General features: G+C 39.8%; 1 protein-coding gene across 1 annotated transcript in view; it reads left to right on the top strand.

Annotated features, from left to right (window-relative positions):
* Nucleotides 1–11,454, top strand: part of LOC101851711 (sushi, von Willebrand factor type A, EGF and pentraxin domain-containing protein 1) — a gene marked incomplete in the record, with an annotated part of 56,468 nt that overhangs the window by 4,924 nt on the left and 40,090 nt on the right. The window contains 5 exon segments of the mRNA XM_013079346.2: nt 5,074–5,319; nt 5,840–6,149; nt 6,959–7,154; nt 7,637–7,789; nt 9,218–9,373. Coding sequence (XP_012934800.1) covers nt 5,075–5,319; nt 5,840–6,149; nt 6,959–7,154; nt 7,637–7,789; nt 9,218–9,373 — 1,060 coding nt within the window.

The following is an 11,454-nucleotide window of genomic DNA, read 5'->3' as shown; positions in this document are numbered from 1 at the left end:
TGGGTGTGTGGGTGTGGGTGTGGGTGTGTGTGTGTGTGTGTGTGTGTGTGTGTGTGTGTGTGTGTGTGTCTGTCTGTGTTGTGTGTGTGAGGGGGGTGGGTATGATAAAGGACTTCCAGCCAAGCCATGAGATTACTAAATCGTTTGTCATATGAAGCTTCATTTAAACTTATTTCATCGTTTCCATCATATTATTATTATGAACCTGAAAGAATGTCATGCACATTGGCACTTTCCATTTCAAAATGTAAAAACCACAATAAAAGATAACGGAAAATAACAAGACGTTCTAATAATACTGTGAGAGTTCTTGCTCTTTCTTGAAACCTCAACAACAAAAATTCTAAATTGCTGTGTGATAAAGGTCTGAGTGGGCAAAGTGGAACAAGTGTCCGTGATTTTTAAGGTTTTTTCTGTTTAAGCATTGTTGAAGTTTTCTACACAACTGCCTGGTACTATTTATAGAAATATTGTGAGGCATTTAGAAACTGTTTGTTCAAGAAGACAGGGAGCTAAAAAGGGGAACAATTTTAGGATTAACAGTAAAGATTCCACGCTGCTCCATTTGAGTGATTAGCGGCACACGGACACAGTTGGTAATAGTTTACATCGAAAATCCAGACCCATTTCCTTGTACTTACCACTAAAGGCAACATCCAACTAACTGTTAGAGCTATGGATTTATTCCCTTTTACTATACTCACATGGGTGTATTACGAATCTTGCTTGCCAAAAGAACTCAGTATGAACATACAGCAAAAACAGACTCGGAAGGCAAAAGCATCTGGGCAGGTTTTGAGGATCAGACTATTGTCACTGTACTTCAAATAACGTAAGACGCAAAACAGACCAAACAGTACCGCCGCCCACCCTTTCCCTCCACAATTATCCCCCCCCACATGAAATCACTCATAATCGAAACTTTACTTATTTATGACTTCCAAGTACATGGTTACATGCAGGGGACTATCGTGTTCTAGGGTACGGTCTCTGCCTCTGATTTAAAAGGTCCCGGTTCGAAATATTACTTATCTTTTCTTTAATAAGTCTCCTTTCAAAATCTTTTCTGCTCTCTAATCGTACTCTGTTGTCTGCGTTCGTCTCCAATTTTTGCCCCCCTCCCCATCCCCCCTTTGCCTCCTCCTCTGGGCTTCTAACTCTTTCTACTGCCGTTCTACTGCTACTCCTTGGCTCCTTCTTACTGCTGTCTTTCAGCCACACCCCTGAACTTAGGGTAGGTAAGATCTAACGCCAGACCTTCTTGAATATGGGCTTAAAAAACCCGAGGTGCAGTCTGCAAGTTGCGCACTTTTTAAAGATCCCTAATTGGTGGTCCTAAAATTGATCAAAGTAGGCTTTGGCCGCCACCCGGTAGAATTCGAAATTGAGTCCCCCACAATGCGAAAATGATTAATGTGTCCCAAACGCTCATAATATGACCTTATGCAGTTACAAGCGCCGTAAAACACTCACCAAAAGAAAATGTTTCAAAGTTACCTGCCGAAAGTGGTTGTGACCAGCATTTAGATCAGCAAGACCCACAGTTGTCTAGTATTCAAACATTTCGACTTCCTCGCTGCCAGAGGTTTTTTTTCGGTTTGTTTATTTATTTATTTCGACCTATTAATTTTTGTTGCGTGAGGCTCATGTGAATTAGCAATTTACATTTTCGTCGCGTGCAGCAAGTATTTTCGTTCATTGGCCCTATAGTAAAAAGAAAGTTAGAAGAGAGTTCACAATCTATCCAAAAAGACAATAGTAGAACTGGCAAAGCGTGCAGATGCATAATGAACATGACCAGGTGTTCATGGTTCCAAGTGACATCGAAATTTCTCTGAGCAATATAAGAGAGGTTAGGATAATACCCCCACTCACCCCCACCCCCAAAAAACAATAATAAATAAATAGATAAATAAATAAGTAATATAAAAAAATAATAATTTGAGTTTGAGCCAATCTGCGGGAAAATGCTCCGTGACATCTCACACGAAGTGGGGATGGGAAGGGGTAGGAGGTGTCATTTCAGGTCATAAATATTTCTGTTCTGCTTTGCATCCAGCTGTTTATAAATACCAGGGAGAACAAATTGGTTTTAAATATGTCACACGGAATGTCGCCATTGCGACAGTCTAGTTATCAAAGATAGCTAAGACCGTCGTTAGTTTTAGTAGAAAGGTGTCGTAGATTTTGTAAGTGTTCAATAACATTAATCTATTATTTCGTCCGATTGGACAACTGAATTCAGTCATATATACGAGTACATTGGTGTCTTCAAATTATACCACTTGTAATTAGTAAAACTGTAAGTTGTTTGATGTCGATTTGTGAACTTATGATAGGCACTTGACATGAATTCTCCTCACTTCACCCAAGTGGGAATGGGTACCTGACTATAGACAGCAGAAGATTTTGTCAGTTTGTTAGTGTTTGGGCTGTTGCAATCCACAGTCCGTACTGTATGATTGCCTGGAAACGAGAATGTTTCCGGGTGTTCAAGGGTCTGCTGGGGTAATAATAGTTGTAAATCACGTAGAGCACGCTATATAGCGTGTATTATGCGCTCTATAAAAGCAAAAATTAATATCTATTACTTTTATTATTGTTAGTATTATTATTACTATTATCATTATAATTATTATTATTATCATTATTATTATTATTATTATTATTATTATTATTATTATTATTATTATTATTATTATTATTATTATTATTATCATTATTATTATTATTTTTATTGTTGTTGTTGTTGTTGTTATTATTATTATTATTATTATTATTATTATTATTATTATTATTATTATTATTATTATTATTTTTATAGTCATCATCATTATCATTATAATTATTATAACTATAATTATTTTTATTTTTATTATTATTACCATTATTGTTGTTGTTGATGTTGTTGTTATCGTTTATTATTATTATTATTATTATTATTATTATTATTATTATTATTATTATTATCATTATTATTATTGTTGTTATTATTATCATTATTATTATTGTTGTTATTATTATTATTTTCATTATTTTTATTACTATTGTTTTATTATTATCATTATTATTATCATTACTATCATCTTTATTATTATCATTATTTCCATTGTGAGAAGGGGGAAAAGGGATGGGGGGGAGGGAATCGGATTATATATTTTGAGCTCCTTTAGACACAGCCTTAATCATGTTAATCGTATATATTAGGCGGGCTGCTTTGTCTTTTAGGTGAAGCTGTGACGACTCTACCACTCCTCAACAGACGCCGGTCAGCAAAGTATTTATCAAAATACAGTTTTGTATTTCGTAAACCCGAGGTGGTCAATACTAAAGCAAATCAACTTTATAAATCATATCTTAGTGGCAATTCTTTTTCTATCCATAAGGAATATATTTGTCCGCGACACCTGTACAGCAATTGAGGATTAATCTTTTTTTGCACCCATGCTTATGGAACGAGGATTTTGGTGCTAGTCAAGTGTGTTCAATACAAATAATAATATTTGGCATATTATGTCTAGTATTAATTATGAAAGATGTTAGAGTTAGAAAGAAAAAATATCCACATACTCAACCTATAATACCCTTTAATCCAAAGTACCGTATATACTTACTTACTTTTTACTTTACTTTTACTTTTTCATCCTCTGTTACCGTTAAGCGTCGAGGGGAGACGCAGTTTTCCATTGTAGGCCAGTTCCACAGCTCTTTCAGTTGTGATGTTATGCTTTCTTAGCGTTTCCTTGACACCCTCGATCCACTTTTTGAGTGGCCTTCCTCTTCCTTTATAGCCTGAGTGCTTGGTGCTGTAGGCTCTCGAGGCTGGCTGGTCAGGTGACATGCGTAACAGGTGGCCAAACCATTTTATCCTCTGTCTTACCATGTAACGCAGGCAGGACTCAGTGCCGATAGCTGCTCTTACTTCTTTATTTCTCTGCCTGTCTCGTCTTGTGATGTTAAGGGTTTTGCGGAGACATTTCATTTCGCATGCGGTGATTTTGCATATTATATACCTATCTATAACATGACTTCGCGTATAATACGGGGAATATATTTTGACTCCACAGTCGGACCAAATGTATAGGTCTCGGGTAAAAAATGGGTTGAATTTCTGACGTGTTGGAAGAGGCTCAACACGCGTGAAATCAGTACTATTCGGGCATTAAATTTTAATAAAGTGTCTTGCTTTAACTCTTTGATCTAGCGTCCTTATTTCTCCTCATTTTGTGTGTATGTTTCTCTCCGGTCACACCTCTAATCTTCGGTACTTATATGACCTAATTGTGTCGCAAGTCCCTCTACATGCTTATAAAGGGTGTCCATAGGCATCATCGGTTCGGCTCGGCTCGGTTTTGACGTTTTGGTTGAATTGGGGCTAACCCTAGACGGTCAGAGAGATCGTAAGAATGTATAGGGCTAACCGGATTGTCCTCCGTGGGAGAGGCAAAACCGACAAAACTGATCATGACCTTCAATAACAAACGCGTTTGTTTTCAAGGCCACGCGTCGGGCGAGGGTTTGGGCAGTTGGTCTATTGAGAGTGTTCCGAAGCCGCCAGAAACCGAACCGAACCAAACTGGAACGGTCCTCCAATGGGCACCGTCTTTTACTAAAACAACAAATAACTCTTTGAGGACGTCGTGGACACGTATATCCGATAAACAGAGGACGAAAGACAATGTTGCTGCACATCTCGAACCAACATTCGAAAATTACAAACACAAACTTGAATATTTCTCAGTATGCATGTTGCTGCCTGCCTTATTAATTTATATAAAGAAAACAGAAATGAGAAATCTGTATGAATAACGAATAATAATATAATAATATGCTTTTTTTAAGGAGGGGGGGGGGTTGGTTTCAAAGTTGACGATTTCAATGGTATATTAGGGTACAAATTTCAATGTTTCCAAACTTAATAAGCTATCGAAGTTTCCAGTATCAGTATGATCAATAACCTACAGACGAATCTATAATTTTGAACTGATTCTCATAAGAGGTTAATGAGGTTAGAGAGATAGAATGCCAAGGAGATGCTTGGTCTATTTACTTTTCTTTCCCTTTTTCTCCCAGAATGGTCACAACACGTTTTTGGCGGACCGTTTGTCCCGCCCATTCGCAACTTCCGGTCGCATTTTTTGCTCTGCTGCTGTTGCTTCCGGTCGACTGCTCAGAGCGAACAGAAGACATGTCGGAAGGGAGAGAAATCTTGCAAAGCCTTTATCAGAACCCTTCAGTGAGTTATCGCCCTTTGGATCTGGTCTTTGTACTTGATCGGTCTGCTTCAGTGAGTCGAGCAGGATGGGACGCGATGTTGAGGTTTGTGCTCTCTATCTATCTATCAGTCTATCCATATCTATCTGTCTATCTATCTATCTATCTATCTATCTATCTATCTATCTATCTATCTATCTATCTATCTATCTATCTATCTATCTATCTAACTATTTATATATCTATATTCCCCCCCCTCTCTCTCTCTCTCTCTCTCTCTCTCTCTCTCTCTCTCTCTCTCTCTCTCTCTCTCTCTGTAATACATAGACACACACACACACACACACACACACACACACACACACACACACAAACACACACACACACACACACATACACTTTCAGTGTCTCAGTCTTTAGTCTACATCTCCTTCCTCCTTCTCTTTCTCTCTTTCTCTTTCTCTCTCTATTTCTCTATCTATCTGTCTATCTATCAATCTATATATCTATCTATCTCTTCGCTAAACCGTTTCTCATTATAACAGCAGGCTTATTTTTCTCATTTGCTACCTTCTAACTTTAAAACTTACAGAAACGTTTGAACTTCGGGGTTTTTCCCCTTTAGGTTCGTGTCAAGTCTACTAGAACACTTCACAGTGGATCCGAACAACACTCGAGTCGCCGTCATCACTTACGCTACCTTCGCAACCATCGACATTGACGGTATCCGGACCGGCAGCCACACAAAGTGCTCACTCAATGCCCGGCTCGAGAGACACACTCTTCGCAAAGTGCCTGGAGGCTACTCCGCCGCACATTCCGCTCTCATGCTGGCAGCATCCATTCTCGTTGACTCTCGCCGCGACTCTCGGAAGGCGGTGATCGTGGTCACGGATGGAAAGTCCAATATAGGACCTCCCCCAGTGCGAGCCGCTGTGAGTTTATTGATGTTTTTAAATCACAACCACGGCACTAATGTGACTTTATTGTGTTGAAAGCGCCATAAAACTTTTACTACAAAACAAAAGAAAAAACTCTTACAACCAGGTCTACTCCATAGTGTTACCAACGAACTGGGGACGGTTTGGGGCCTGGCAGTTGAAAGTATATGGATGAGCACAAGAAATGACGGAAGACTTCAAAACAAGATTGAGCCCTAGTAATTGGAGATTGAAAGCAAAACTGAGCTTATATGAGTGAATGGACTTCAAAACAAACTGAGCCTTAAATTAAAGTTGTCAAAGCAAGACTACGACCTAAATATTAATTGAAGGCCTCAAAATAAGGCTTTGATCTAAATATCGAACATCCCCAAACAAGACAAAGCCATAAAATAATACATGACCTCAACAGAAGACTGAGCCTAATATTCTATTCACTAACTGTCAAGTCAGAAGATCGACTGATGTCTTGATCGACTGGTGGCTTTCTTTGTTGATTTATTGTTCCGTTGGGTGCATGGTGTATTAAGTGATCAATGGAGTTGCTGATACATTATATTGATATTTTTGCAATGCATACTGGACAGTTCTTCTGATTTCTTCCACATTATGTCTGTGTCTGTCTTTCTGTCGGTGTCTTACGTTCTAAACAGCAGCAGCGTTACATAAAATTATTCTTAAGGAGAAAGGGGTGTTAAAATCGAATTAACTGACCATGCCCATGTGAACTCTCTTAAATCTTCTTCGTGGATAGATTCACAACCATCAATAAATGACTATTGTTCTTAATCAATTCCCTAAAGGTGTACTTGCGGTCTCTCGTGTGGGACCCCCAGTGGAACACGACCAGCGACGGTCCCCAACTACAGCTCTACGCCTTTGGAGTTCGCCACGCCTATATGCCGGAAGTTCGTAGTCTGGCATGGCCTCAAACAAACCACAGCTTCTACGTTCCAGACTTTAGACATTTTGCTATGCTGGCACGTTCTCTGCATGATGGTTAGTCGCTGTCTCATTTGACGTGGGGAGGTGATGTGTCTGTATGTGTGTGTATGTGAGCGTGGGGGAATGTATGTGTGTAGCTGTTTGTTTGTGTGTATGTGTGTGCATGTGTGTGTATGTGTGCGCACGCGTCTCTGTTTGTGTGTGGATATACAAGGAGCAAGACACGCTAATCAAACTCTAAATCAATGCCCAATTCTACGAAAACCAACTTTGATGTGTTTGTGAAATATTTGTTAAATGCTCAGAATGACGTGTAAATAAAGACGCGTATTATATTACGCGAAATTGATTTTGAGAGGGCCTTCTTTAAAGGTCAGCATTTGTATAACATGCGATTTTATACCATATATTCTTCCATAGGTAAAAATAAGAAGCAGATATTAAATGATGCCAGTATTTTCATGCCTTCTCTCTTTTCTTCTTATGTACCTGCAATAAAGTTTGTTTGTTTGTTCGTTTGTTTGTTGTTTTTCCAGACGAACAGACAGAAACATGGCGCGTAGCGGGACAGGGATCTTTGTGTGGGGGATTATGTCATGAACAAGCAATTTGCGCATGCGCAACGAGGCAAGGCCGTTATACATGCGTGTGCAAGGAAGGATACCAGGGCGACGGGATCACGTGTACGGGTGAGTACCTTTAAGGTGGGAAGATGGGTGGGAATGTATTCTAGATCTATTGTTTATTCGTGTTGGTTGAAGGGGTGTGATTAGAATGTGTAAAATGTGGTGGGTGCCATTGAATGTGCTGGGATAAGATGGGGAGTGATGTGTCGAAACAGAAGTATGGACAATGGGGTTTGGTGGCATTAATCATAATTAGTGCTTTTGTGGGATTAGGTGAGGTGGGGGTGCGAAAAGTGATGAAACAGGTTTTAATAGGGTGAGGAAAAGTGAGGCAATGTGGTACGGGAGGTGAAAGGATTTGATGGTGCGAAAAGAGTGTGGTGTACTGGGATGGAGTATGATTAGATGTATTATTAGTATTAAAGATCGGGCAGGGATTGATGTGTGTTACTGAATGTAATAAAGCATGGTGTTAAAGAGTGGGGAAGGGTGAGACAAGATGGAATGAAAGATGGTAGGGTTTAACGATGTAAAAAATTGTGATGGGATTTTTTAAGGTGTATAAAATGGGTGGAACAGCTTGTGATTGGTGTTGTGAAGTCTATAATGTAGCGTCGCATACACAAAAAGCAAGTTCTATTTCCGTGTGAGAAGAATTTGTATCGAGTATCCTGGTCAGTCTGTTTGGACATTGTATTCCACTCAGCCTAGGTTGGCACTGGCAGGTGGGGTCAAAGACTACCTTCTAAAATATATAAAGTGTATCTATTGACGCTTTAAAACACCTAAATCTTTTTTTTAAATAACTAATGTGATGGATGTGATAGATGGACCTAAAAAGATAAATAGAAATATATATATTATTGCACATTCTGATACTATTTATAGGGTTGATGCATTTTGTAAGAAAACTGTTGGAGCAATTGTTCAAGAAAGGAAACGAAACAGAACGTCTTTATTAGTGCTACTTAACTGACAATGTCCACAATAATACTGAGCTTGGGCTGTTCAGGACTTTTCAATTTTAGAGTAAACTGTCTCTTGCACAAAACATTCTTTGGCTCCACTCAGAAAACTGTAAAATTAAGAGTCGCCGGCCCAGAGTACTGAATGCCTCTTCATTAATTTCCCCTGTGATATGATTGTTCAATTATTTGTATCGTGAATTTAATTCATCAACATAATACCAGTATCAGTGGTGTCATTATTTGGTTCTTCTGTAAAATTATATTTATTGCGTCCTATGTGATGCTGGCCAATGGCCTTAAACACTGAATAAAACTCTCACCTACCTACCTACCTACCTACCTACCTACCTACCTACCTACCTACCTACCTACCTACCTACCTACCTACCGACCTACCGACCGACCGACCGACCGACCTACCTACCTACCTACCTACTTGTCAACCTACATACCTACCCACCTACCTACCTAACTATAATAATAATAATATATCTTTGGAGTTATCTTTTATTAAATGTTTCAGCCTGCCCTCGGGGCACGTACAAAGGGGGCGTGTCCCCGTCCCGCTGTGCGTCATGTCCGGCCAACAGCAGCACCCAGCACGAGGCAGCTATTGCCGTGTCTCAGTGTGTCTGTCGCCCGTCGCTCTACCGGGAGGCGCCAGGGGAACCCTGTCACGGTAAGGCGGTTAAAAGCACAAAAGAAAAGAAAGAAAACAAAACAAAGAAGGAATAAATCGTCTCTTGGAAAGTTTGAATATCTTTATTTTAAAAATAAGGGGGGGGGGGGGGGGACAAAGCAAAGAGGGAATAAATCGTCTCTTGGTAAGCTTGATGTTTAAAAACATTTTTTAACGGAAAACAAATTCAAAACCAAGCAGAGATGGAATAAATCGTCCTTGGTACAGTCTAATGATCTAAAGGAACAAACAAAACTACGAGTCAAAACAAATAGGGAATAAATTGTCTGTTGGTAAAATCTGATTATCTAAAACAAAAACAAAATTATAAGATGTAAAATGTTTTAAAAACAAATTCAATAACAAACCGAGAGGGTATAAATCATCTCTTGGTAAGTCTGAAGATTTGGGGGGGGGGGGGGGGGAGACCGCGTAACTAAACAAAGAGGGAATAAATCGTCTCTTGGTAAATCTTATCGAAAGACAGAACCGCGAAACCAAGCAAAGAGGGATAAAGCGTCACTTGGTAGGTAAGAAAAAACAAAAACACGAAATGAAGCCGAGAGGAAAAGTTTGTGACACCAATCAGACGCTTCTGTTGTATCGAGGGTTGAAAAATTAACTGTTTATGTGTTACGATTTAATGGCGTGAATGCAGATACAAACTAAGACCCTCCTCCCGGCCCTCTAGGGCAGTGCTACTGACTGAACTTGTCTGTAGGCCATTTCCAAAGGGGGGATATTAACATGTTCTTAAGCACAGTGCAGTTGTAAATGGGCTGATTTATCAATGCCATGCTCAAACTGTGCCGGAACAACATAGGGTATTTTCTTTTCACTTCGGGCCCGTCACAAGCTCAGTTGATATTATGCAGGACAAAACAAAACGAATGACACTAGTTCAATCAATTGTTGTTGTTGTTGTTGTTGTTGTTGTTATTGTTAAGAAAGGTTTTTGGGGTTGTTTTGTTTTGTTTGGGGGGGGGGGTGGTTGGTCGTACGTGGTTGTTTTTTTTATTTTGTTTTGCTTTGTTTTGTTTTGTTTTATTTTGTTGGGGTGGGTGGGGGGGGGGGTATCTCCACATGACTTGGTCATTTTGGAGATGGGTTTTAAGCATGACAGCCAAGGTTATCCCTCACAAGTTGGAACAGAAACCCGCCTCTTAAATGATCGAAATTGTGTCTTTAGTTTTGTTTTAGTAGAGGTTGTACGGCGTTCGCAAGTGCATAAGGTCATATGAGCGCCAAGGGGTGGATGTCAACAGAGAAGTCCTTACAGTGAATTAGACTTACTCTGCTCACCTCTCTAGCTTCTTTAGCACAAAGTCTGCTTCGACTATCAAGGCACCCAGGAAATAACGGTCATAATAGTGTGACAGACATACAAAAGAAGTAGAGGAAAAAATGACGATAGTAAGGAAAAGGAAAGAAAGGGCAGCAGTTCCCTTTTGCAGTTCAGGCACAGTTATAAGTATGACATTGATGAATCAGCCCATTTACAATTACAATTTTACTGCGGATAAGAACTCGATGTTAATCCCCCCCCCCCCCTTTGGAATAGCTTAAAGACACTTCAGTCAGTAGCTCCGCCCGCGGGGGGGGGGGGTGTTAATTGTGTCAATGGGTACGTAAAAGCACGTACATAAAAAATAACAGTGCTAATAAGGGCGTTTAACCCATACATACCACACTTTTCAAAATTGTTCTCTCCATCCACCATAGTTTACTTGGTATGTATAGTTGAGTACCCTCATCAGCTGCAGGTTTCCTCATGGTTCAAGGGTATCTTGTCGACGCCACATCTTGAATATGAATTTTAATGTCAAATTATTTTTCTGAACCCCATCTTGATTGCCACCGTAATACTGATGGCCTCCAATTTCACTTACAAATCATTATTCCCACCTCGTTGACTACTCCCCCGTCCCACTCCAACCTTCGATTCCACATCAAAACTCTCGAAATCCGATTTCAAATCCGAAATACATTTTCACACTCCTCACCTCCCCTCCCCAACCCCACCTCCTTAACCCCAAACTCATCCTCATCCTGCCCTCCTGCAACCCCCCCCCCCCCCCCCC

This window comes from Aplysia californica, unplaced genomic scaffold, assembly GCF_000002075.1.
Source record: "Aplysia californica isolate F4 #8 unplaced genomic scaffold, AplCal3.0 scaffold00049, whole genome shotgun sequence".
NCBI classification, from domain to species: domain Eukaryota; kingdom Metazoa; phylum Mollusca; class Gastropoda; order Aplysiida; family Aplysiidae; genus Aplysia; species Aplysia californica.
Note: the sequence above shows the minus strand (reverse complement) of the source record. Positions and strands in the feature narration are given on the sequence as shown.